Below are 27,646 nucleotides of genomic sequence, written 5' to 3'. Positions count from 1 at the left end.
CACAATTTTTACCGACTTAACTAAGTGTTGTTGCGAGCGTGGCTATGTTCTTCGGTGGATTAAAACATCAGAGACAGCAACTGGAACTCAAGTTTTATTCGTACACGACGAAAACTTCTACATCACAACATGGACTCGTGTAACAACTCAATACGGTGCAATACATAGCCTCAACCTGGTGTTGAGCTTACAACTACTTCCGGTCTACATGAAACACTTCCGGTTTACATAAGTTGAGTTTGTATCTTAACAAGTGTAGATGTAGATATGTTAGGACGCTTAAGTCAACCGTTTAAAAGTTTAGTTTACAATGTTTTGAAACAACTGGAGCATTGTTCTCAGTCGAGTATCTCCAGCATGTTTGTCTGTTTAGTAAATGTAGGTGAAAAGTTTCTCTTATAAGAATTTAAAATATTTTCTTGTAATGCAAAGCACATTTTGTTTTACTGTCGTCTGCCTTGTTTGAAGGTGGTGTAATGATAAAAATTCTCAATGTGAATTAGATCTATAAAATATGTTTATACCTTCTCTTTCTTGGCATTTCCACTCTAAATAACAGTTGGTATTAAGCTTGACGAAACCAATGGTTCTATTTTTTCAGGTTTGAAAATCTAAGAGTTAAGTTGCCTTGAACTTTGCAGTCAGAAATGATTTGATTTGTAAATCAGTTTCTGATTGCAGTACTTACATTCAGTCGACCCACAATTCTCTACGTTTTAACTTGAAAAGGGTCCAATTCACAATCACTCCGAGGCTTTCGGGAGAAAAATTGCAAACTCAAAGTTTTTTTGTCCCTCAGTTCCCAAAAGAGACTTGAGTACAAAGAAAAATTGCAAACTCAAAGTTTTTTTGTCCCTCAGTTCCCAAAAGAGACTTGAATACAAAGAAACACCACGAAATATTGATGTTTGTCTTGAAAGCTTCTGAGCCGTGTAGAATATTGATATATCGAACTTGCTATTACAAAAACCTACAAATTCATTTGAGTGTTCAAAGAAAGGTTACTACTTGTCGGATTTTATCGAGAGAAAACAAAATTCACCATAGGACGTTGGCTTTAAATCATTCTTCCTATGAGTACTTTTTCAGTCTAAGAAAACCCCACAAGCAGCCCTACTTTTGATATTTATCAATCTACACCTCTTATAATGAAACGCTGTTATAAATAACTTACGTGTATCCATCATAAGCTGTAAAAAGGTTGCCATGTGATTTCTATACTGAGGTTTTTTTAAGGATGTGTTTTTTTTTTGTTATCGTCTGATAGACAGGTTTGTGTGGGTTTTTTATGATACAGACTTAGACATTGTCATCAAATAGAATAAAAGCCGGACTGTCTTTATACCCGTCGAGAATACTCAGGCGCTGAAACGTGTTTTCCGTTTGCTCTGTGAAGGTGCTAAAAAACAATACTCTTTTTCAACAAACCAGGAGAGCTTATTTGCCGATACAGCTGTTTCCGACTGCGATTACCTTTCAAAGCGGATACGGCGTGTCAATCGCGTTTTAACTACGCCCACAAGCACGCGGAGCATTTCGTAATTCTGATCATGATTTGAATAGACATCAAGGTCAGATCACATCCTAAGAAGATTGATTTGGAATTTTAAACCCACTCGCTTTCAAAGAATCTTATTTTTAAAAAAAAAAAAAAAAACCTTTAGCTAATACATCAGTGCCACAAGTAAATAAATGTAAATAAATGAGAACCAGATTTTTGATCATTAATCCTGAGAAGGCGAAAAACATCCTTGTCACTTTAGATTAATAAGATGATAACTTTAAGCCAAGGTGCACTCAAACAGGATCAGTTTTTTAAACTGTTTTGTTATATGCACATTTTCAACAGGCCACGCACGCGTTTACTTAGAGTGAATGGTAGATTACTTAGTATTTTAATCGTATGGCAATAGAGTAAGACAGTCACACGAGCGAAAAACACAAATGGATATGTGCAATTTGTTTGAAGAATACCTTCAATAAACAAGTGGCTTTACGTTAAGTCTATGGTATTCACTTTTAAAGTCTAAAGCGAAACCCAAAACAACTTAGAAATTAGCAATACTGTTCTCACGAGAAGATTAAATGAAAGATGTTAAACGAACGCTCAAGAGAGCATGCCGTATCTGAAGAGCAATATAGCGCAGAGGTTCTAAACATTCGAGTTTGCGTTATCACACTGTAGTCATCCGCATCTGTTTTGTTTAATTATTTGTATCATGTTAGTGGTTCGTAGTATCACTGAAATATATCAGACCCACCGAGCTCCACGGCTGGAATCGAAGCCAGAAAAAACGATCTGCTCTGGCATAAGAAAGGCAAGGTGTCTTCAGTGAATTTTTTTTTTTATTTACAAAAACCCAACCACCTTTGATTAAAAACCGACAATACCGCTTCAATCAATTGTTAAATCAAATCATTTATACTTAGTTTCCTAGACACAACTATTCCAGACACGGCCAGTCTATGTTATCGAAAGCAAACACGAGATTACGCCACATACAGCATATTTCCACCATTTATCAAAGATTGACGGCAAATCAACAATCAGGTGCCGCGCATGCGTCCCGACATCAATTACGCTGCTATTAATTTGTGCTGTCGACAAATCGCAACGAGAAATGCAGCAGGCCATAGTTTGCAACTCACTGTTACGCAACTGCTGATCCAAGTCTCGAAGAGTGGCACCAAAATATACGAGTAGTGTGGTCGCAACGCACGTGTCAAAACAAAAACTCGCCATATTGTTTCCTTGGTCGATCAGAGCTTTCAACATCACGCCGCAGTGCTAAACAACAGACCAGGGCGCGATGTGCAAGGGGCCACTGCAACAAGCTTTGCTTTTGTTTTTGTGTGGATCATGTTTTCTTATTTTGGGTAAGTACGTTGAGAGTTTGCTTCGGTAATAGTTTTAGCGCCACCGGTGTAGTTTTGGCGGAGTGCTTTGGGTGGCATGCTGACTACACTAACTGCGTTATCGATCTCCGAATCGAAATCGAAAAAACAGCAGCAGCTGGTTGTTCCGCGTGTCAGAGCAACGAGGTTCTGTTTACTCTGTGCAAAACGCTTGTTTGATACGAATCTTTTCCAGATGTTGTACAGGAACGCGTCCATTTCCATCATTTAACTTTAATGTCATGTACGAAAAAGTATTGAAAATTTGAATTGAATTTGAATAATTGCGCAAGTTTTTAATAATCTTGGTCTTGAGAATAATTTTGGAATAATGTGGATTTTTAGTACTAAGATAGCCTCGCTCCCGAATATACTCGACAGTCACAGACATGAAATAAAGCGGGCATATTTATTTATTATCCTTTACAGAATGTGATTAAATATTTATTCGACTGCGTTCAATAAGGAAACCGGTCGATAGGAAAACCCGTTTGAGGGTATTTCCGCAAAGCGATTTGCACAAGGTGCTGTGTACTTGAAAGGATCCCTGAAGGGCTGACTTGATTAAGTTTGTATTAGTTAATTCAAAGCTGGCTCAGAACGAAAAGCACGTTTAATTAAACTTTGGACCAGGAGAATTATTGTATTCAACTAGAGCGTTGTCTTCAATATTCAACGCACAAGTGAAAAAAAAGTTGATTTATATCTCTCTAAGTTTATTTCTGGTAACATTATGTACGTGCTTGCAATATATATTTGGCTTTGAGCCTCTTCTCTAAACAGAAGAATTTAATCCTGTACAATCCGGGTCACTTAGCTTGAGAATAGTGTATTGTAAATAAAGGATCGTGTTTGTTCAAGTTTCAGTGGGTCGTAAGGAAAATAATATTTTACTGCGCCGTTGGATGCCTGAAGTATTTTATCCAATGCTGTAGCGGCAGTTTTGATAAATCTTGAAAAGTTTTATTTCTTAACAAGAGAGGGCGGAGAGTGTTCTTATCTCTTTGTGACGGATCTTTGGCAATTATCAGTTCGTAATTGCCACACAACAGCCACTCTCTTTAAAGGAAGATTAAAAGCTTTTGCATAACCAATACCGAAATCTTTTAAAAATCCAGGTGTGATATCATTTCTTTTGCTATACAGTGGCAGCTTTGTCTCTGGCGAAGATCGGTTTTGGGAATTGACCTAGCGCGATACCTTGTAGAGAATATTGACTGGAGACAGTACATTCGTGGGGTACTGTATTGTGAATACTCTCAGACTTCGCTTTGGTAATTAAAATTCTTTGTTCCATCTACAAATAATCTTTCGTCTTAAAATAATTACCCTTTCAATGAAGAATAATTCGCTTTTGATCCTGAAAGACAGCTTCGCGGGAAATTCGTTCATCGAAAGACAAAGAGTAATTAAAATAGTACCTGTAGAAATATACTCGATTCATATGCAAATCTACCAACGCTTTTGAGGCGGTTAACGTAAACAAGCTGATGTTTCTGGTTGAGTTTAGTACATGCTTCGCGCCTCAAATGTCAAAACTTACACAAAGTGTATTTACTTTAGGTAAATATATTGCTCTAGGTCGGGACATAGTTTCTCGTCTCAACTAGGTGGCAAAATTGTCGAGTGCTCGCTCAAGTATTTTGAAATGTTTTTTGAGGGAGAGCAGATAGTTGTTGCCCCTGTACAATGAAAAGAAGTCTTAGAAATTAAACGAATAAATAGAAAATAACAGGAAGTTCTAAAATTTTACCCCCTAGCTGCCAGTGTGTTAGGAATTCAGTGATAAACGCCCACTATTGGATCACTCCACGTATATAGTTCAAATAAACCTCCTACGAGTAAGCTGCTGAAGAAACCAAACTACAATGACTGATTTTAAACTTCCTTGAAGTACAAATCATAGTTGCAGAGGAATTAAGAAAAGAACCCAAACAAATAAGCTTATGTATACTTTGTTTATCACGAAATCCAGAACCGCTGTTTTTAAGACCAAACTTTGAGCGCATTCTTGGATCACATTAAATTATGTGACTTTGTTCTGTTGTGTAATGTAGTTCCCAAAGGTTGAGTTATCTATTTAGTTTTCAAAATTCTTACAACGGATGGACGATTTTTTTTTTTTGCTTTAGAATCTTGATACATCATCAAGCAAACAAGTGACGAGAATAAAACAAAATCATTTATATAGTGGACTCTGTCTTCATACAGCAACAAAAGATTCAGAAGTAGCTTTTATGATTACCGTACTTCACACTTATGACTGAGTCTGGGATTTTCTGAACTTTTCGTGCCTATCATATCTCTGTTCAGTTAACGTTAATTTAATTTCCATCACTTAAGCGATCGAACGAGTGATATTCGCCCACTTTACCGACAGTTTTTGAATTGCTTTCAATTGAATCTTGTTAAATGCAGCGCGATTATTTAGACGATTCAGCAACGTTTACACCTTTACTTTCCTCGCGGTGTATAAGGTCAATCTGTAGTCCTTGGACACTTTTGAGCTCATTTCTATCGAGTTCCATTGAATTGAAGTTTTCCAAATTACGTTTCAAAGCTTTCTGAAGTGAAGCTCTCGCAAAGCGTCCACTGTCGGTTGTCTCAGACATTTTTGCCTGTTTGTTTGTTTGTTTGTTTTTTTGCTTTGATATGGAAGCCTTTACCTCCGTGGCTCTGTTTCTGGACAAGTAGAGAGCGAAAACCTGCCTCTTTCTTGAGATACAATTGCTCTTTCAGAGGTAATCAACGGAAGCATTCGTCTTCGACTATGAGCTACTATGTCAACGTCGATGTCTGTGTCTATAACATCAAACGTGGGAACCAAACAATTTCTTTTACAATTTGTCTCTTTTTCCGTTTACAATTAATTAGCGTCAACGACTTGAAAACGAGCCCTGTTGTACTGTTGATAACCTTTGGTCTTTATTATTCTTGCCAAGGAAACGGCGATGTCAGGAAACATATAGTTGATTTAGCTTTCGACAAGTAGTTAAAATCAATTTGTCTGTGCAAAATATAAAGATAGTAAACTACAGTAGAGAATAGACCACGAGAGCTGGAGTGTAACCTCAAAATTTCAAAGTGCCGACCGTTGCTGGCAGGCCAAGAGTGATTGAGATACGTTTTCGAGCAGGGGATCGTTCTAGACATTGCAGCTTGGGCAAACATTTTACTCATTTTTGCGTTTTAAGTCTTTAGTATGTGTTGCAACATTGCATAATCTTATGCCGGAGGAAGTGTGGAATTACGCTAGCGACAAGATCAGGATTTGCTAAAAAAGGAATCGTGCTAAATTTCTCGTGATACTTTGGGGAAGTGATTTGAATATTTGACCATTTTCTGTCATCCTAATGGTCGACGGGTTTGAAATCAATCTTCTTATACTGTTCAGTGCACCTTCAAGAATAGATAACATTTTTACGGATTTACATCGTTCTGGATTACTTCCAAATGCCGGTAAGCGCAGCCTTACTAAAGGAGCTAAAGATAGGTGTTTGCATTCAGCTAAAGTTTAGTTATATTAAAAGTTTTGGGCTTATCCCTATATGGTTGTGGTCGGGTTTAAAGAACCTTAAAATTCTCTAGGTATATTTTTTCTTGCAAAGACGTTATCAAAGGAAGCAGCCGACGCAACGTGCAAGACAGCATTGTTGGCGTTGTCTTTATTTTGCAATTACTCATGACAAGAGATTAGCGTCGGTTTTGAAAGGTGCCCAAATCGTGTGTTTGATAACCTTTGGCCCTCATTGTAGGTGAGGGAGCCACGATCTCAGGAAACAGATAGTCGATTTAGGTTTCAGCAAATAACTTACCATAATTAATTGTTTAGGTTATTTTGTCTGTACCGAAATAGGAGAGATCAAAGGATAAGTTATGAGAGCTATAAGAGAACTCAAAAGCTCGTAACATACAGGATGCAGATATATTTTAAGAACAAGACGAGAATTTCCTAAAACGCACAAAAAGTGGGGTGCGCAAGAGATCAAAGTGGTCATCTATATGCGATACTTAAGAACAGATATTTAAAGGTTGGAAAGAACACATGTTGGGAATAAATTGGTCAGTTCAGAGCTACGATAGGCTGTAGGGACATTTGCTTACATTCATTTGTTGCTAATTTGTCGGAGGCTTAATATATATATATATATAAATCTTCACAAACACCAGCCACACATAAACGATCTTCATGAACTCATATATACTATCACAAATGAAGACAAACTGCACAATTTAGTTGCACACCTATATTTCGACTGCCTACTGTTGTAGGCAGTCGAAATATAGGTGTGCAACTAAATTGTGCAGTTTGTCTTCATTAGTGATAGTATATATATATATATATATATATATATATATATATATATATATATATGCGGGGTAAACGTCTAAGAAAAGAGAAAGCCAAACTAACGCTTTGCAGATGCACAACCTTGAACAAAATAACAACTTTTTCTCAAGGAAGTGCAAATTAAATTTGCATCATTATTTGCTTATCAAGAGCATGTAAAGTTCATGTTTATTATTATATGGCTTTATCAAGGAACGTAAATCAAAACGGGGTGCACAATCTTTGTTGCAGCAGTTTGAAAGAGATATTTTTTCTTGAAACCCCAAGCTATTTTTTTGGCATTCCAGAATCATATTTTGCTTAGCTTCACTGTAGTACTATACTCACTAATTGTAAAGCTCTTAAGGGCCCATTAGCCGATCTTTTCGAGCCGTTGCTAAGGAAAATTTAGTCTCATATAACCTCATCATTTTTAGTTAATTCAGAGTTATTTCATGTGTTTCAACTTTTTCATGATCAGTAACACTAGTGATGACGTCATCAGGCCACGCCCATGGTCATGTGACTAATACATAAAAAATGCAAAGGCTCCCAGGCAAATTACTTTCTCGGGATTTTTTTCATTGATTTAATATTTTGATTTAAATCCTCATTACGCTATGCATCGATTTTGTTCCATTTCTAAAAGGTCAGATTTTGAGATAGTGAAAAATTCGTAATTTTCTGAAAAAGGCATGATTTCGAAAAAGGAATGCATAGCTATGTTGCCAACGTTGGCTTTAATCGAAATTCGTCGAAAAAGGCTGGATTTAATGAAAAACCGAGTTTCCTTTAGAATTTAAAGAAACCGGAAGTGCGCGCGATATCTATTGGAAGTTACCCTATCAGTGCGTGCGCAATTTACACTACCAGCGCTCTTGTTTTTCTGTCTTTCTCTTATTTTGTCTTTGCTTGTACTTTTTATACTTTGCATTTTGCGAACCACAAAGAAAAACATCTAAAATGCATGCGAATTTGCAAGTTTTTGAGTTGTTTTTATTTTCCGCGCTCAGGCTGACGTAAATGACCGAAAGTGAAATTTCACTTCCTTAGCAACGCGCGCGAGCGTGCGCATGAATCGGTTAATGGGCCCTTAATATGACTGTTGCTAATCAATGGCGGAAATTCTTATTTATTGAAAATGGTTTTCTTGCGATCTCTAACAACTGCCGACATTTACTGGCAAATGCTACTCAGTTATTTAAGTGGTTTATAATGGCCAGTTTCACTTAATACAGTTCAAGGTAATTACGCGAATATTTTTCTTGAAAATAACTGAAATATTCTACAAATTGAACTTCGCTTCTCTTGACTGTTTAACTCGGCCTCTCTTAGCAGTAAAGGCTTGTGTAAAGGAATATGTAAAACAAAAGGACCTTGCTTTGCCGTGGATAACAAACGTGTCGGCATCCCGGGGATATTACTGAATCGGCTGACCATAATTTCTTCAATCAGCCCTGCTTTGGTTACAGAGAAACGTAATTGATGTTCAGTAAACAATTCATATTTGACAACTAGGTAACAACTCTAAAAGTTCATTAAGCGACAGTTGTTAACATCGGCAATCGTTTTTAAATCCGTGCTAATCGCATTGCATTGTTATGCTTATAGAGTCGGTAGTTTTAGAAAATTAATAAAACTTGCAGTTTAAGGTAAAAACAGTAACGCCTTAGGAACTGATTAGGTGTAATAAAATCCAAATGGAGACATAACTCACTCTCGTTAGCCAGCAATGTTCTTTGCTAATTGTCAGTCTGCCCTGTATTTCTTTAAAACGTTTGAAAACGTATTATTACAATAGGAAGGTATCCTCTGGCTGACGATTGTATTTATTCTCACCACCTGCCTTCTTGGAAACGTACTGAGAAATAAGATTTCGATCATCTCTTTTCGCTACTTCCATAATCAAAGGTGAAGTGAGTCATTTGGAATCTAACATCTGACTTTTTGTCAATTCCAGGAACCTTTGCAGTGAAGTCAAAATACGTGTGTCAAGGTCAGAGGTTACGCTTGCGTTGTGAAGGCGACTACATAATCCGCATACTTGGGGCCAAGTATGGACGCTTGGAGCCTGGAAGCTCCATCTGCCCACATGAGAACATCACCGATATGAATTGTCGAGCGCCTGATGTACTTCTCAAAATGACTGTGAGATGTGGCAACAAACGCAAGTGTACCGTTAAAGCAGATCACACAATGTTCGGAGATCCTTGTCCTGGGACTTTCAAATATCTGGACGTCATCTACAGATGCAGTAAGTTCATATTTATTGCCTCTATTCTTTTAATTCTTTAATTTTCCAAGCTCTCTTGTCAAGAGGCAGGTTTCTCTCGTACCTCCGTTAACAAACAATCCTTTATTTGAAAGTGTTCATTCGGATACTCAGTGACAACAGCAAACTAGAAATATATTCAGGTAAGCTTTCTTATATTTTCTCAACTTGCCGAGTGGAAAAGGTTATCACTTAATTTCCTTCCGCTTTGCTCTTACTCTGGGATGTTTGTACATTGAGAGAATTCTAACATATACCATACAGATAACTGTAACTAGAGTTGATCCTCATCTAACTTTGTAAGTGTGGGGCAGTTTCAGAGTCGAGACGCTAAAAACAAGGTCATTGTATCCAACCAATCATAGAAATCAAAGCATTAAAGGAAGAACAACCAATCAAACTGGTGCGAAAATTGAGTAAGCTCGATTAGCTTTGGTTTTGTGTCTCATCGTTGAAACCATTCCGTTGCAAAGTTCAGAAACGGTAAAACTGATTGTAAATCCATTACTCATTTCATTACAACTGAAAACCACTATAACTTTTAACTGACTCCGTTTAACAGTTCCTGGCGATACATGGACCCCAACGCCAACGTCAAAACAGCCAGAATCAAACCACCATAGTAATCGGACAAATACAGAGACACCGAAGTCACCAACACCGAAAACAACACACCCTGCGAGTACCAACGCCACAACAGAAACACAAGCACCAACTTCAAAAAGCTCAACAAAAACTGTCAACGAGACAATAGGATCAAACAAAACTAGAATATACCTCACTACGATAAAGCCTACCACTTCCAGCTCGAGAGGAAGGCTGTCTACTGGGACCACGGAACAATCACCTCCAAAGGCGCCAGAGTCGGAGGCCTCAGAGAGCCGAGGTGAGGGGTGGGCCTTTATAGCCCTGCTGAGATCTCTGTACTTCACATACCTGTTAATCAAAGGTACGCAATTAAAGAACCTGAGCGCTAACGTTGCAGTCACATGAGTCAAGACAGTTGTAATGAAATATTTGTTTCAATGTTTTCTGATATCTTGTTGAAGTATAAAACAACTCGGTTCTTTGTTTCAAAACATTTCTTAGTGGTTTCTGGTGTAAGATGAAGAGGGCCTCTACATAGAAAGTGCGAGGAGATCGTGCCGGACCATTAAACAATCGTGACGGAAAAGGAAATTTGGGCGAACATGGCGAAAATATACTGTTCTAAGAGGAAGCAAGGCTAATTTGTTTTGATTAGGAATGCAATTAGTTTGAAATTGTACGGGTGTTGCATACTTGAAAGTTACGTCAATTTTATAGGGAAGCTTAATTTGAACTTGAACAACATACTATTCCAAGGCTTTACTTTGTGCCCTGTCTTGTCCCTTATACCCAAATTGCTGCAGTAAATGTAAAGTGATCTACGGTCGAGGACCCTTCTGCCGTAAATCATCTTGTCACATAAGCTTCGTCGGTGAAGAACATGTCGTTTGCAGAATGCAGTTCTGGACAGCAGTGGAAGCTAGACAACCAATACATAGTGGTAAAACATTCAATATCCGGGTCCCTTTTAAATAGAAACAGGGCATCCTATTCCAAAGCTTAACGTTCCTCATTTGTGTCTTGCTTCCTTATAGGGATTATCAATGCATGAAGTGCATGTGACTGTGACGTCAGTGCCAGGGTGGCACTGTAGAGATATCAGTTGATAACGTGTGTATTTTGTGTCGGTAACACGTTAACATTCTTGTTTTTGAAGTAAAATTCATCATAAAATTCTAAAAGTAATATTAAATTCGAGATTAAAACTAAATACAAAAAAATAAATAAATTGAAATTGTTCCTATTCAATTTCAAGCGACCAGTGATTGAAGTCCTTCTAAAAAGAAAATGAAATATATCATAACCCAATTTGTTGTCCGTTGTAAAACAAACATTTCTAGGGGTATTTTTAAAATAGTCGTTGCCAGTAAAAGTCTGACATAACACTGTTACCAGCTTACAGTCCTGTTAAAAACGACTGAAACTAATCTTTTAAAAAATGAACTGAGATTTGATTAGAATATAATGTAATATTCCTATACCTGGTCCTGGTTCTCTACTGTGCCACATTCTGCGTCTAAGGTAAAACAATTATTCCCTTTAATTGTAAAGAAACCATTAGGGAGAAAAATCATGAAATAATTAATAGACCAGCAAAACTTAATCAAAGCCATAAAATGTGTCGCAAGAACATTTTTCCTTAAACTTTCCTTAATTTTTCATAACAACGGAGGAAGGCTTTTTTCCTAAAGGTTTCTTATGACTGAGCTTGTTATTAATATTTGTTTACCTGTATTATTTTTCTGTACCTTACAATTAAACACACACTGATGAATAGTGCTTGATCAAGGTTATGTTTAAGAAAATTGAAAAGGAGTCGTGAAAAATATATATCAAAGTTAACTTACCACAACTCCGGGGAAACTGACTTTAACCTTAAATTATCAGATACTGAGACAAAATTGAAATGAATGTGCTAAATGAGTATCGCAAATACCTTTTTCACGGTTTGTTTGGTTTTTTTTTGTTTATTTCAATCGTGATATAGTCTAACGTGAATGTGAGGCAATTTCAGGCAATTTTGTAGTTTCTTTCCGAGTGAAACTGCCTCGCTTATCCGTTTAGATTTGTTATAGAGTAAATGAGAAAAAATTGACCGTGGTATGGACTATTATGTAGTCATCATTGTGAATTTTTATACCGTACAATGTTTTGAATATTTTCATTAGCCGCCACTTTTCGAAAAGAAAAAAATCCAGACTCTAAATTATCTATTTCGGTGCAACAAAGACATTTTAGGAGGCCTAAAGCTGACGTGACAAATTTGAAATACTCAGCATATTGCATAAGACTAGCAGCTCTCGTAAGCTTGTAATTTTCATTGTCAACATAGTGTAGCAGCTGTTACTGTTTTAGGGCTAAGTGCATTGTTTCTGTTGTTTGTTTTAATTGTTCTCTCAAAGGGTATTAAGCCATTCATGTGAGACCTTACGAGAACTGCTACCTGACCCCATATTTTGGTATTAAAAAATACATATATGTATGCAAATTTTATACACATTTCATACATATTGTTTGCAGAGAACCCACGTCACACTCTCGTCGTGTTCCTCTCAGGGGTAGCTGGTGCCACTGTTTTCTTGCTATTGTTCTTGTTAGCCATTCGTCTTTTCAAGAAACAGCGAAAGAAGAAGAAATTCTCCATGAAGAACAGAAAGAGAGACGAGGAAGACGAAGGAAACAAAATTAAAAGTGTTACGATAGAATTACAGGGCAGCGACGACGAAACAAAAGAAATCAACGTTAATCCGGGAGATATCATTATTATAGACCACAATGACGTTGATCGAGCAGGCAGCGAGGACCTTGGATATCTGTCGGAAATTGTCCGGTTTTATAATAGTCAAAACATTGGAAGTGACGATCAGATATCGATTAGAAAGCAATTTTCCATTTGCGACAGTCCGTCAGTGATATCCACGGAGGCGAGTGAAAGTAGAGACAGTAAGCATGACTCAGTTGGAATGAAACAATGTTCGTGTCAGCATGGTTCGTTGCTACGTCCTTCCTCTCCACTAGGTGTTATTTGAGAATTTTAAACCCAGTACAGTTTTAGTCTACAACAATACTTCGTCGGTTTTTTTTATTGAGGACAGAAAATTGATGATTTAGCTTCTCCGTGAGGTAACCTAAAACTGCAATCTACGAATAACTGGAAAAAACAGCGTGGCACGAGAAATAAGCAGAGAAACACTGGAAAATCTCCCAAGCACCCTTATTCTAATTGCCATTTAGAAAATGACCATCTCAGTTTTGTGTAGGTGATTTTCTTCTGTTTTTACTTCAAGGGATTTGTTACCTTGTAGCTGCATTTGAGCAAATCTTCTCTTTCTGGAAATTTATTAATCACTTCTACGATTTGCTATTTTTTAGCAAAAAGCATAAACTAACTTTTTCTAATTTTAAATGTATTTTACAAGTTTATGTTCTATATTCTCAGGCAGGCCTGGAGCAGACAAAGAAAAACTTGATCTTGACTTATTATGACATAACTTATTTTGATATACAAAATTTGGTATTGTTCCTTAAAGAAACTGGTTTTAATTTTAAAATTATAACTATATGTTGTTAACTAGCTTACTCCCTTTGTTATCAGGAAGGCCTGAACCAAACAATTTTTTTTACCCCTTACATTACCCTTATGTCTCAACAAACTCGGAAGGGCCCATGAAAATATTTTCTTAAAAAAGGAACCAAAAGTCAGATGTCGGTAACGCAATTTAAGAGTCTGTAAGTGATAATGTGCATGTTAAAAAAAGATTCAAAAGTTTGATAAGCCTGAAAAAAAAAATGCCAAGATGGATGGGTACGGATTTCAGTATAGTTAGTCAAAGCCGTGTATTGTTGTAGTCATCTGTTCATCAAAGCTATGCATGTGGACCTGTTGATAAGCAGAAAACTTGTCCCTGGTCAAAGAATCGTTGCCCATACAAAGTCAGCTCGCGCCAGGGAACTTTTAATACAATTCTTTATAAAGAGTAAGGAGCTATTTCTACGACAAATCACAAGCTTGACTCGGGGGCTAGGATGACCCTGGGTGGAGGGTCACTCGCTTACAAGAAAAAGTGACTTTGGAGGGTCAGCTTGTCTTTTCTATGGACTTATAAGCAGGTCTTTGGTATCGTAAAGTTGAGGTGCTCATTTCTAAGAAGCATGAAACACCTTTAAATGCGTCGAGTGGTACGTATGACGTCAGGAAGAAAAAAAATGGTAATGAGCAAATCGACAAATTTTCCCTTTCTATTCACGTGGATTGAACCTGTCTGGTAGCGAGGATGGAAACGGATAGTAATACAGATAAGAATCTAGGATCTTTTTAGGTTACGTTAAGAAAAGTTCTTATGTTTGCAAAGTCTATTCAGAATTTAGACTAATTAGGTCTTTAAATAAGCTCCTATTTTTAAGTGGAAAGGTGAGATGCTTACTGCACGTTTAAATTGTATAATTAAGTACAAAAAGTAAGACTACATTCCAAGGAAATACACACACCAAGATATATTTCTAATCTTTTTGTGCTCAATACACTGCCACATGTTTTCCAAATACGATTCTAAGCAAGGACCTGTTCCAAACGGCAGGCTCAACAGGTTCTTACAAAATGAGAATTAAAATCCTAAAACTTTAGCTTTCAGGTTCTTAATCACAAGGTCCACATGGGCGGGAGTCCACTGCATGTACCAGCCGGGAAAAGCGAATATCACGTTTTCAAGTTGCCTCCATCCGCCGATATTACACAAAATGTCTTGCTACTTGAAATGCTCTTTCTGCAACTTGGATTGACTCTTGCATAGATTTAACTTGGATTTCTTTCTGTAAACACTGTATTGACAGTCAAAAAATGTAAATATTTTTATTTTTTTATTGACACATATTTTATGCAAATAAAATGTAATTACATTATTAATCGAGTCTGGATTAAATCTTTCTAATTAAGTCTGGATAAACTTATAACTGACCTGTATCAAAACAACTGTTACATCAAAGGAAAATACTGGAGAATTTCCCACCTGGTTTATATTTTAGAGATATTGACGAATACCGTCACACGAGCGCCATCGAGGTGCTTTTGGGGCTCGATTTTCGAATTAAGTCAATTTTTGGTCCATGTTGAACAAATTCGACAGTGCTTTTCGAAAAGCAACAACCATAACACACAACAGTTCAATCGACGTTGTAACTCCAGTTAAATGGTTATATGGTTACATGGTTAAGAAGTCGTAAAAGGCCGATTTAAGGGGAATTTTTTTCTTGGGACCCGAGAATGTCCCCACTAACTGAACAGACCCCACAGTGCTTGTGTGTTTCCATATCTACGTTCCCGTGAGTAGGCTGGGGTGAACTCAATCGACTTTGTAACTTCAAAGTTCTGGAAAGATCTCTCAAATCTAACTGCCTAAGGCTAAGCTTAATGCGTACTTCCTTGAGACCGGTTTTGTCAAACAAAACAAAACAAAACAGGAAGAAAAGGAAAAATTACATTAAAGTTCAGTAATTGATCTTACATTTTTCCAAAAAAACAAACAAAAAAAACCATTGACAGGGGCAACAGTTGTCGAAAAATTAATTTTGTTTTGCAGTGGAGATCTGTATGAACATTTACAATGGCGAGCAGAAAGCCAGCTTTCGTAACTAACCACACAGAGCCGACGCGAATAGTTTTTATTGCATCACAGTTGTGAAGTGAAGTTGTAGTATTTGTATATGAACACCATGAAAACGTGTATTGGTATGAAAACAATAAAATGATGCAATCAGTTGGTCCCAAGAGGGCTGGAAGATCAGATAAGCAAGGGACTTTGCAATTTGATCACCGGTTAGTGACCTTTCCAGCGGTTGGAAGTGCTGCACTGGCTACGAAGCGTCGTTGGATTTTCGACCTCCAAAATCCTCAGCGCTAGCGGAGGAAGATTTTTGTTCTGCTTAACAAGGTTAGACCAAAAAACAGTTAGTGCAATAAGAAGTACGTTGATGAGATACTTGATATTTAGGCGCGGTGGTGACGGGCCAGGGTAAATTTATGCAGACAGTAAAAGCTGGATAAAATATCGGCGGAAATTATCAAATTTTTGCTTTTAGAGTTCATTGCCGAAGTCACCAATCAGCGTTGGCAGTCGATATATGCTGAAACATCTGTCTTTACTTGTTCGTCTCTCCTCGAACTTAAGAGTCGAGGATCATGTTTGCACATGTTTTTCGTAAGTTGCTGAAAAATTAATACACTCATTCCATTTTCTTACCAGAGTCAAGATGTTTCGGAGCATGCTTGATGCTAAGAGGAAAGGCGCAGCAGAAAAGTATAGATAAGACGCCTAAAATGAAGTCAGAGAACAAGTAACTACATGGAGCCGGTGAGCGTTGGTATGGGAAATCTTTGGCCCTCACTTGGTGTTCCAGCATAAGTGAAGAGAGCTGATAATGGGTAACCTGAGCAAAAATTTCCACCAAAGAATTTTTAAATACTCCGCTAGCATATATGATACGTAAACAATGAGCTATTTACGCTACAGACCTTCCCTTATGCATAATGTTTCAGGCAGCCGCCATGAGGGTTCTACCTTTATACTGCAAATTAGCCATGCCGTCTACCAGGGGATTAAACAATGGAAAAAGGGCAGTTCTTGGAAAATCGGCTCGTCCAAAAAGTGAAAAGTGTGCAAAATGACTTTTGAGAGCCAAGCTTTGGAATATCGATTTTATTATTTAAGGTTAGTTTGGAATAGTTAATCGATATCTTGACTAAAAAATTGAGCCGAAATTGCCTAAAATATAGAGTATTTTATACTACTGTACAATGCTTAAAGCATAATACGGCGTCGTAAATCTTACTAAATAGCAAACCAGTTGAAATTTCGTTATTTTAATTTCTCTGCCCCCTAAGAAATCGCGTGTCTAATATACATTATGTTATGTAAACAAACTTGGCAGCCATCATGAATAAGGATTAATAGCCCTAAGACATCAGACAAGACAATTTCAACACTGGACCTCGTTTTGAAAATTCAAATTGTAATATTTAACATTTGTTAGAGACAGTTTGCCTTACCGTGCCCCTCTGTACCCCCCTTGGGCGGGTCACGTGATTTCTGCGACCATGTGCTCTTGGCAGTTTGATGTGCGTTGTTTTGTGTGTAGGCGGAAAGTTTGCTTTTACCTTCGCCTTTTACTTTCTCGATGTTGACATCTTGATTAAGCCTGAAGATGCCCAAAAATATGTAAGTGGTCGCTCATTTGTATTGTTTTTTTTTGTAATTCAATATTTGTTCGAGTCGCAAGCTTTACATTTGTAACTTTCAGCTGTACCGAACCGACGGAAGGACGAGTAACAGAATAAACATCTTCAGTGTACAATTTGTTTGTGGATTTCTTCAACAACATTCTTAAACAAATTTCCAAGGCAGCAAAGATGATGAAAATGACGAGATCGTCTCAGTTTGTCTGCTGACTTCAGCGCTTGTTCGGTTAACATTTTCGTCAATTCTCAGGTATTTTCTATTTAATTTCTTATTCAGAACATTACACGTTTAACTAGCTAGAACAGAACCTACATTAGGGAATTGTTTTTGTGAAGAGCAAAATATGGGTAAGTGTAAAAGGATTGTAAATTTTCGTCTGGACTTATCATAATTGCAACACAATGCACCTCCATTTGCCACATTTGGTTACAGGGGTATTTGAAAACTTGCATTTTGGTCAAAAAGGAATTTAATTCTACAGATCTCCTTTTCTTAACAGCACATTGTTGGACCTTGCGATTTCGTTAACTATCGAATAACATGAAATTCGAAAAATAGGAAAAAGGTAAGGACATATTTGTTCTGGATGTCTTTTATTCTAGGCAACTAATATGCATTATTTGCATTTCCAATTCGACACTTTATAAAAAAAAACGGCAAAACATCGTAACGACCCTTTCTCAAATAGAAAATAGATCACCTGCTCTGAGGGAAATAACATTTCTGGAAGTACTCGCTTAATATTAGACCTAGCAGTGTATCTTTTCGATATCGTAATTATCCTAACCATAAATAGTCTGATTTAGATTGACATATTCATAACGACGAACATTTTTGGAATTGAGCGAGAAAATTACACTTATTTATTTAGTGACTGCATGGACAACTCCAAGATAAACGGTGGTATCATCTGCATACTGCGTGACGTACAGTACATTTCTTTAATCAATTTTGCCGCCTTTTATTTCATTTGAGCGCCTAATGGCATTAGAATTTATATCCCAATAATAAAAAGGATGTCAGAAAGTGGGCAGGCTTGCCTGACTCTCTCCTTCCAAATTTAACTGCCCAGCGGCAAAAACGTTGTTAGGTGGCTGGCACATGTAACAGTTTCCAACACTTTCCAGCAGTGCTGAAAAAAACAAAAAAAACAAAACAAAACAAAAACAAAAAAAACACAAAACAAAAATATCTCAATTTGTCTAAGTCATGTAAAATTTTTAAACGCGACATCGATAAGTTTTTATTAGCTGTATATTCTTAGCGTTTTTCATTAATTATTCTAAGAACTTTTTGTGATCAGATAATGAAAATTACTTTTAAGCATTTTCTGTTTCATCTGTTCGCTTTTAACTTTTATCTTGACTTGTATTTTAAACTTTAACGAACATTTTTGTTTGAGGACCTCCTTGAAACCCACTTTTAAGTGATGGAAGCATCCCCTTAAAAGATTTTTAATTATTAATTATTATTATTATTATTATTATTATTATCATTATTATTATTAGTTGAACTATGACGGGTCAATTCAATATCCCCACACTTGAACAAATGATTTTAAAATAGTCTTATCACAGAAATACCCAATCATCGGTCACATTAAATTTTCAAAGTTTGAAATGTCTCTGAATCCTACTTGCAGAATTTTTTAAATAAAAAGTTGCATCTTATCAAAATTCGGTAATAAAAATGAGTTTCATCGAACCGTTTCTGAATTATAAGCACCTAAAGCTAAAATCAGGATATTTTAAACAGGTTGTATCGTTGCCATGGAAACCTATTGTATCATGAAGATCACAACAACTTGTTCACCATTGGTTGGGTATTTGTGTGTTACCAATATTGTAACACAGCTGAAGAAGAGTGGTACTATTTATCCGTCAAAGTATAGTCACTTTTAGGATTCAACTTGAAATGTCATATGAGTTGTCATATTACTCTAATACACTGCCGTAGTTGCGGACCAAAGTTGTAAAGTTTCTAGGCATTTCTGATTATTCCTGGGTTTTTTTTTTTTCGAAATCTAGAAAAACGGAGAAGCCGGATTTTTTACGTCCTTATCTAAAAAAGTCCTGATACTTTTCACTTTCTCCCTTTGACATAGCCTTGTAGACTAGTTTGTATGAATAATTTAGGTAGGACGTTTTCCAATTTGGGGCGATTTTATAATCATTTCTTGAAAGAGAAACTGGCCTTCAGTTTTCTTATTACATTGTTTTTCAGTATCAAGAACACTCGGGAAAGTTTGTGAGAAATCAAGAAGCATAGAAACACTACATTCGCTAGCGGCTTGTTTCCCACATCATTTCTCGTTTTCGTAAGCTTCCATTCGTGTTTATTTTACTCGAAAAAAGCTCGCAGAATGTTTTCCGTTCCCTTATTATTACATCACACATGAGCACAGCAATTAGAAAACCTTTCCGGTAGTAAAATTCCAGTCTTTTCTATTACTGCAGGAGTCATGGGTTCCAGAGTTTCCGGGGCAGATGGAGTTGGTTGTTTAGTTCCCATTAATTATCAACGTCAAATTTCTTCTTATGATATCGAGGCATACTCAAATACTAGGAAATGCATGAAAAACAGTAGGAAGATTTCCATAGCATTACACTGAGGACCGCGAGGGTGAAAGCTAAAATTTCGCAAATTTTTTTGATGAATATTTCAAGAAAAGCAGAGACAAGCTAGTTTCTCAAGCATATCATAATAAACCACAAACAATTAACTGTTTTAAAGTGCATAAATAAAGAGATAATATAAAAGTTTGGACAAAACGCCCACCATTTTCTGGGTAACTCCATAAAGGAAAAAAAAAATTTATGACGTCAAAGGTTCATTAGAATTGTGGAATCAACGTTATTTTCCCTCGGCCATATAAAATGTAGAAATGATTTTACTGCAACATGTTCACTCTATGCAGTGTATTATTTCATTTGTAGTGTCAGTAACTACGATCACCAGTCGTGTGAGGCGCGTCGAAGATTTGGTGACCAGCTTTTGACGTTAAACTTGTGTTGTTATCACGGGCAGCTGGCTCCGTTTCCAGTGGCAACTTGTCGGCAAAGCGCGGGAAGTTGCAGGCGACGATGATGTTACCATTGGAAACGAGGAAAGTTGCCCGTGGCAACAACGTAATTTTAAGTCCGAAACATCTTCACCAAAGCTCCGTCTCGCCTTACCCAACTGATAATCGCAGTAATGTTCACGACAGTGCCTTTCATACAAAATCCGTAAATAATTTTACCTCAACATGTTCGCGTTATGCAGTGTTGTCAAGCTTTCATTTTATTCACGGTGTCAGTTAATTCTTACATCATTACTTTTCATACCGATTTGGAAATGATAAAATAGAAATTAAATTGACGTTTTTTTGCGAAGTTTGTCGCATACATATACAAAGGAGCCGAAATTTAAGATTCTAATCAAAAATGCAGGTCGCAGGTGATGCACACTGTAATGAGTTGCTTAAGTCCGTAAATCCGGTTTCTTAAAGGAAACATTATCATAACAAGTTGGCTCATTACCGTTGTTAACATTTCCAGGGAAGTAAAAACCACGCGCTATTATCTATCTGTTATTATTGAGCAGATCAACGTGGGCTATCACCACATTGTGTTTTGAATTGCCATATTTACGAACAAATTGTATGCAAATGATCATTTTAGTTCAGATGCTCGGAAGTCTTTTTCCAATTTAGCGGGAATCAAAGCGAGATCTGTAGGTTACGACAGACTAAGTATTTTTTCCCGGCTTCATCCTCGAAATAGTTCAATTTCAAAACGTAAGTTCCACTTCTCCTCTCCTTGTCATACTTGAATATACTGAGAATTTTAACATCTTCGCATTTCTTAAAGAAAAAGAGGAGGGTAACAGTTATTCTCTCCATTTCAGGTCTATAGTATTTTACTACAAACAGACGCTGGCGTATCATATCTTTATGGGAGAGATAACGTTGCCAAATAGGTAAGGCGACGAAATGTTAATGCGCGATAAAACGGTAAATCGAATTTAAAATCATGTATTTTTCGTTTAATAAGTTAAGCAAGTAAGTTGAGTCACGTCAAAGGAATGCGTCGAACTACGCTCAAGTTCCAAATGGGTGTGTTCGTTTGATACTGAATTCAAGGATGATTAATTGCAGTAAAACTTCACTGTGTGATGTAAATCCCATCTTAACGTGTCCTGATCTTTCGTGCAACAAAAAAAATTAAATTATTAATTTGGTCAATTAATACTTTTATGTATATTTTGGCATTTCACTTATTATTTATTTACTACTACCGTGAGTTAACTTGGCGAATGGACTGTAGTTCAACAAAGTTAGCTAAGACCACCGTTTGGAAAAATCTGAAGAAAATTATTAAGCTGTTGCTGACAAAAAAAGGTATGCTTAATTCTAAGCAGTTTCTGTTTAGGAATACACACGAAGGCAAAACAGACATTTAAGCCTACTCTGCGAAACTGCGATCTATTGCGCAGCATCTGTACTATGTGAAAGATATGCAAATGAATATATGAAACATCATTTAAAAGATAAACAAAGATGAAGAACCAGCGTTCACAACGACATGGAAACATTTTCGGCAAGCGTTTAAGAGAAACAAATAACTGACTTGCGCGACGAAAGCTCACAATACTTAAGTTCCAAGTAATGAGTTAATGGTATGGTATGGTTTGCAGACTGAAAAAGCTAGCTTCCAATAAATTTATAAGAAATTATAACAGCAAGAGATAGCGCCAGCTTTGAAAACAGGTACCTCTAACTGGGCCTGGCAAACCGCTTAAAAACAGTCATGCGGGTAACGAAGAAGTCCGAGGCTCGACCACACCAATGCGTTTTTAAAAGTTACGGATTTCGTCTGAACCAAAACGAAGCAAAATATTTTCGCTCACTCTAGCGTTTTGTTCGGTTTTCACCTGTCCACAATTTCATTCGAAAACGAATACTGCTTGACGCGTTTTACGCTAAGCACGCTGGAAAGTCGAGAGGGGTTCCTGTGCAGACAAGACTCAAATGAAGAAAAAAAAACAAAAAATAAGTATTCCGAAAATTAAAAGAAAGTTTATTACTAATAAAACCACTCTATTTTTCCTTTATCCTTATCTTTATAAAACGGCTGTTTATCAGCCGCATTAGAAAGCAGTCACAAGAGTTCTAGAAACTGAGTTACATGTTTATCACCATAAAGCACCGGCTAAACTGGAAAACGCAAATGTTTCCCAGTTTAGCCGCGCGGGAAACATATGCGGAGGAAACAAATTTTGCTGCTTGGGGACAAGAAAATGTTTTTGCCGCAGGTCAAAATCATTTCTCCTTCCCGGACACAGTTTTGTTTACGAAACATATGTTTCCCAATTTATTCACCATGAAGGTAAAGTGATGCTCATTAAAAATTTTTCCCAGCAACGGCGAGCGTACAACAATGGCTGATCGCGAAGTCGATGTAGAAGAGCCACAAGCAGTTCATAGAAAAGGGAAGAAAAAAAAGGAAAGGAATTGGAAGGACGAGGAGAGACAGTTACTCATTGCATTGTATGATTTTTTTGTGGGATATAGTCATGAAGACTGCATGAATAAGGAGAAAAGGGAGTGGCTCACTGTTAAATCTGTCAGAAAAATATGGTATCACAAAGGACTACTACAAAAGCAAATGGAGCATTCTGAGATCACAATTTATGAGGGAACAAGCCCTGGAATAAAGAAGTCTCCTCAGACTTCTTCGAGAGTCAGTTTATTATAACTGAATGCAAGATTTCCGAAACATTGCATGTTTTCTCGTTTAGCCACCCGAGGAGCAAAATGTTTTGTTTGCTTCCCGCTAATTTAGCCACCCCGGAAACATAACAAGAATAAATGTTTCCCCGAATGTTTTTTAGTTTTGCCACGTCCTAAGTGGTAGGTTAACGTACATGTAATATCTCAAATTGCAAATGATCAATTTTGCTTCCAGCAAAACGATTAAAAACTCGGAAAAATAAATTCATTTGACAGAAAAAAAAATGCTAGTTTATTTGGAAAACCGCAAAAGCTTTTAAAACAGGTCTTTTGATTTCGCTCTTCTTTATTTCGTTCGACACAAAGGAAGAACGCATCTTAATGCAGAATAATGCGAGAACATTAAAATTTTCATCCGCGTCGACTTTTAATTCCACTTCATTTGTTGACTTTTCCAGCGACAACGTATTAGTCAGTCACTATCTCGCTAATATGGAAAATCAGTATCTAAAATCGATAGAAAAAAAGTTCTCTGGAGCAGCACTAAGCCCCCACCCCACCCCGGCACAAGACATGCACGAATTCAGACGTTTCCAAGGTCTGGATTTTGTTCATAACACAGAAAATTACCTCTTTTGGCCTTAAAACGGAAATAAGAAGCACCGAACACCGAAGCGAAGAGGAAAATCATGAGGTTGAGAGTACTGGAGAATGGTTCTTTCCTTTCGATGGACTTGACGATCAATGTATTTTCAACTACGTTTTGAATACAGGTCGCGAAATAAATGCAGTTTTCAGATTTTCTTAGAGATCAAGATTACGTAACACTAATTTTGCTTTATTGCATCTTGACGTTATTTACCCGATTAAAACCACTCTTGATAGCATTTACTATTTGTTTGTTTACTTATTTATTTATTTATTTACTGATTGATTGATTGATTGACTGATTGATTGATTTACTTATGTACTTATTTATCTATTTATTTTTTATGTGTCAAATTCTGAGCCTTGCTCATATTAAATCCACAACATTTTCGATTAACTTCATAATGACAGCCTCTGAATCCTGAAAATCTTCGCCAACGTGTAAATGTGCTGGATATCTCTTGTGAGTGTAGTCAGAATCGCAGATTATTAAGACCGTGACGTATGTTATCTGAACAAGGGAGATAATTACCGATTCAATATGCGTGGTAGTCTCAAGGAAATGAAAAGTAAGTCATGCCTTCAAGTACTATATTGACACAAGAGAGGACGAGTTGGCCCTTTGTGCCCCACGTCCGCATGAAAAAGAGGGTGGCCTGAATTATCTCAGTAATATAGAAAAAAGGTCCACTCTGACCCATAGAAAACTCAGTGGCACCATTCCTAGCTAACACTCTTAGGGAATTGTAGATATTAGAGTTTTTATGGTCAAAATTTCTATAGTCAAATTTTTCTGTAGATATATTGTAGTTGTAAAAGAAATGAATAGGGCCACAAGTTTATCAGCAAATTTTGTCCTATATCACGTTAAATAGTAACTGCATAAGTATTTCAGATTTCTTCCGCCTAAGTTTTGGTCGTAACAACTACTTTGTACGTGCGCTATTTCTTTCCTCATTTTAGTTCTAAGCCGGCAAAGTTCACACCCATCTGGCATAGAATTCCTCTGAAAGCTGCTGAACTTCAGCAGATTACACGTCGAAATAAGTAAGTGATTGCAGTATGCTTTCGTTTAACATGAATTAATTACTTGTTAAGTAATGTCCCTTGAGATGCCGTATAAACAGTCCTGTTTGAAACGCACATCAAAAATGTTTTTCATTTTATGAGATAATGATTTTGCAAGGCAATTTTTCTCTTTTATGAGCAAAAAAATAACACTTAATCTAATTGAGCCTTATACATAGCAAATGTCTGTGACTCTAGAAGACATTTCAATGCATTGTCATAGGCTACGAGCCGGGAAATATATTTTATATATTATATTTTTAACATTAAAGATTTTTCTTCGGACTTTCAATCAATATAATTCCAGAGCTAGGAAATTAAGTTACCAGTCAAACAGTGCATTCGTAGATCGCTGGAAAACTGGTTCGTTCATTTCCTCAGAGCTGTCAAGTTTGTTTACAAAAAAAGAGTCCTGCAGATTTCTGTAATCTCTGACGGCTTCCACCATGTTCGATTGTAATTCCATAGCTAAATGGTTCTCTGTAAGCAATTGGAAGCTAAGGCTTGGGAGCCTATCAACTGTTAACTGGTGAAAAACTGCCAAACCTTTTTACGATAGATGGCATGCCTCGTCCACACCACGCCGGAGAAATCTGAGAAGGCAGTTTCATTTCTACGGTTAGGCCTACCTTCCACACTAATCCATCCGAAAAAGTTCTTCAAACCGGAGGATTTTGAAAACGCTGACTTTGCACTTCAGTGTAGACGGAAAACATTCTGAAAACGCAGCTTTTCAAACACAATGACGTCACCATAATCACGTGATTTTCCTGCGCGAGTTTTCTTCAAACAGAAATCCAAACTGTCCGGTGATTGTTGCGTTTTCACATTTCTCCGGCGTAGTGTGGACGGGACATTATTGTGAAAAATTTTGTTCCAGGAATGTCGCCTCTATCAGTCTCCCCCTTAAGTAATGCGATAGATAGGACATAAAGTAACTTGATTTCTGAGTCACTTATCTAGAAAATGGTGTCTAGCATTTATTTATATTTATGCTACTTTCATATTATATTGATTACGTTTTCCAGGTATGGTAAGTTTTCTTTTGTTTCTTTATTGGTGCTCTACTCTACTGTAAGCTTTGTATTTCTGAATATTAAATCTTTTTTTTTAAAAAATGTTAACTCTTGCACATTTTTAGGACCCCATATGGCTGGCATTCCAGAAGTTGACTCATCAGGCAGCACCGAGAGTCTGAGCCCTTTGAGCAACATGTCAGGACATGGACCTTTTCCACTCTACATTTTCACTCCAGCCGGTTACACGACAAAACTTTCTTTGTTGGTATCAATGGGGACTGTGGGACTGTTGGGCTTCGTGGGGAGTTGTTTAATACTGTGTTTTATTTCCTCGAGGAGACAGGCGTTATACCTGCAGTCAAGTCGCTTCACGAAAAATCTCAATTTCTATATACAGAGCTTAGCTCTCTCCGACATGTTCTCTGCCATAGTATCACTTCCCCTAACTTGCGTCCAGATTTATTTTGACCTCTTTCAAACTCACTGGGCTTGTAAGATAGTTCGCTACATCAACATTGTGTTCCCTATTATAACTATCAATAATTTGGTAGTGATAGGTATGGAGAAGTATTTATCGTTAAGGAGAGTGCCCCGCACCTTAAAAGTCTCAACGGTTCGTAAATTGATCTTTCTCGCCTGGTTAGCTGGATTTGCTATAACTCTGGTTCCTGCTGCCACATTTAGGGGGATTAGGTACGATCTAAATGCGACCCACTTCACGGTCATCTGCAAATATGATAGAGAATACTTATCATTTCGACTTATGTTTCTATCATTTACTGTAGTAGTGTATGTTCTCCCCAGTATATTTCTCATAGTGGTGAATATCTCATTAGTTAGAACGGTGTGGGTCAAAGTCAAAATGACAATTTCCATTCAGGTAAAGAACCCCATCAAGGCAAGACTGGGGGCTGCGAAAATTCGAGGAACGTTTCTTCTAATTGCTATCACGTTCGCCTTTGTCATTCCCTATTTTGCGTATTTGGGTTACGTGACATACAACATGCTCGCCAAACCCGATATTGATTTTCAAACAGATTACATAATTCGCTATGCTAGCGGGGTGCTCGCATTTTCCAACAGTGCTATCAATTTTGCTATATACATTGTGCAGATGAAAGATTTCAGGGTATTTCTAAAGAAAATTGTTTGTGGTTCGAGTTTTGTTGAGCATTCTGTAGAGAGCTACCCTATGCGGGGTACGACTTTAGTAACTGCTCAGCAGGCCATGGAAATGAACAAGATCGAACCAAGGGATAAAATATGTGTTAAATAAAGAAGTTAAAGTTAGCTATCAATAGCGACACCGAGGAAGTTTGGTGGTGAACGGGCTGGAAGCATTTTGTCTCCCTAAAACAGCTTCCATCTTCAACAGTTACACTGAGGGCGCTTAAAGTCCAAGCGTTTCTTCCTTAGCAGTAGTAAACCAAAATAGAGACTTCCTGGTTTTTTCTCAATCATGCCCTAGAGGTGCAATATCTCCTCTATGAATGACTTCCTTACCCAATCTTCCTAATCATGCAATAATTAACAACAGTTGCAAAAATGTTGTTAATAGATAATTTGCACCTGACTCCATCAGAATTGTAAATTGCGAACCACTTTTTCCATAAGGTTGTTCATTTTGGGCATGTCCTTTGTGTTATAAACAATGAAAAAGTTCATGCATATTCTTATGTACCACTATAAGCTAATGTTAAAGACGCGGTGCTTTAAAACTGACACCGGTCGTGGATTCCCCTCCCCCCCCCCCCCCCCCGAGATCCACTATTTTTACTCTGTCTATCGGCATTTTGGTAAAGCAAGCCTTAAAATGTAAAATTGTAGTAAAACGGTAGTGCACTAGTTAAGGAAGCTATTCATAGTTTTAGTCGCTTCTGG

General features: G+C 37.1%; 2 protein-coding genes across 4 annotated transcripts; both read left to right on the top strand.

Annotated features, from left to right (window-relative positions):
* The first annotated feature begins 2,343 nt into the window (after positions 1-2,343).
* On the top strand, positions 2,344-14,988 carry LOC110062878 (uncharacterized). Of its 2 annotated transcripts, none has more exons than XM_020769826.2 (4): positions 2,344-2,877; positions 9,186-9,479; positions 10,060-10,383; positions 12,606-14,988. In XM_020769826.2, exons 1-4 carry the CDS (start codon positions 2,811-2,813, stop codon positions 13,112-13,114), a joined length of 1,194 nt encoding a protein of 397 aa, XP_020625485.2. In that variant the 5' UTR covers positions 2,344-2,810; the 3' UTR covers positions 13,115-14,988. The 2 variants fall into 2 exon arrangements, with proteins under 2 accessions (XP_020625485.2, XP_020625484.2); XM_020769825.2 differs by having other exon boundaries at positions 10,060-10,446.
* A 2,123-nt stretch (positions 14,989-17,111) lies between these two features.
* LOC110062868 (allatostatin-A receptor-like) lies at positions 17,112-27,508 on the top strand. 2 transcript variants are annotated; one of them, XM_089282817.1, is made up of 4 exons: positions 17,112-17,882; positions 21,206-21,277; positions 24,642-24,725; positions 25,888-27,508. In XM_089282817.1, exon 4 carries the CDS (start codon positions 25,896-25,898, stop codon positions 27,039-27,041), a length of 1,146 nt encoding a protein of 381 aa, XP_089138943.1. In that variant the 5' UTR covers positions 17,112-17,882; positions 21,206-21,277; positions 24,642-24,725; positions 25,888-25,895; the 3' UTR covers positions 27,042-27,508. The 2 variants fall into 2 exon arrangements, 1 of the variants encoding a protein (XP_089138943.1); XR_016205569.1 differs by lacking the exons at positions 17,112-17,882; positions 24,642-24,725; positions 25,888-27,508 and adding exons at positions 20,875-21,095; positions 22,719-23,315.
* The last annotated feature ends 138 nt before the right edge of the window (positions 27,509-27,646 follow it).

This window comes from Orbicella faveolata, unplaced genomic scaffold, assembly GCF_042242905.1.
Source record: "Orbicella faveolata isolate gen_17 unplaced genomic scaffold, um_ofav_v1 contig_12, whole genome shotgun sequence".
Classification (NCBI taxonomy): domain Eukaryota; kingdom Metazoa; phylum Cnidaria; class Anthozoa; order Scleractinia; family Merulinidae; genus Orbicella; species Orbicella faveolata.
The sequence above is the reverse complement of the archived record's forward strand: the minus strand, read 5'-3'. Positions and strand labels throughout refer to the sequence as shown.

Coding starts and splice junctions, on each gene's coding strand:
- LOC110062878 (XM_020769825.2), top strand. CDS start 2,811: ATGTGCAAGGGGCCACTGCAACAAGCTTTGCTTTTGTTTTTGTGTGGA. Junction 9,480..10,059: donor GGACGTCATCTACAGATGCA/GTAAGTTCATAT, acceptor TCCGTTTAACAG/TTCCTGGCGATACATGGACC. Junction 10,447..12,605: donor CACATACCTGTTAATCAAAG/GTACGCAATTAA, acceptor TATTGTTTGCAG/AGAACCCACGTCACACTCTC.
- LOC110062868 (XM_089282817.1), top strand. CDS start 25,896: ATGGCTGGCATTCCAGAAGTTGACTCATCAGGCAGCACCGAGAGTCTG.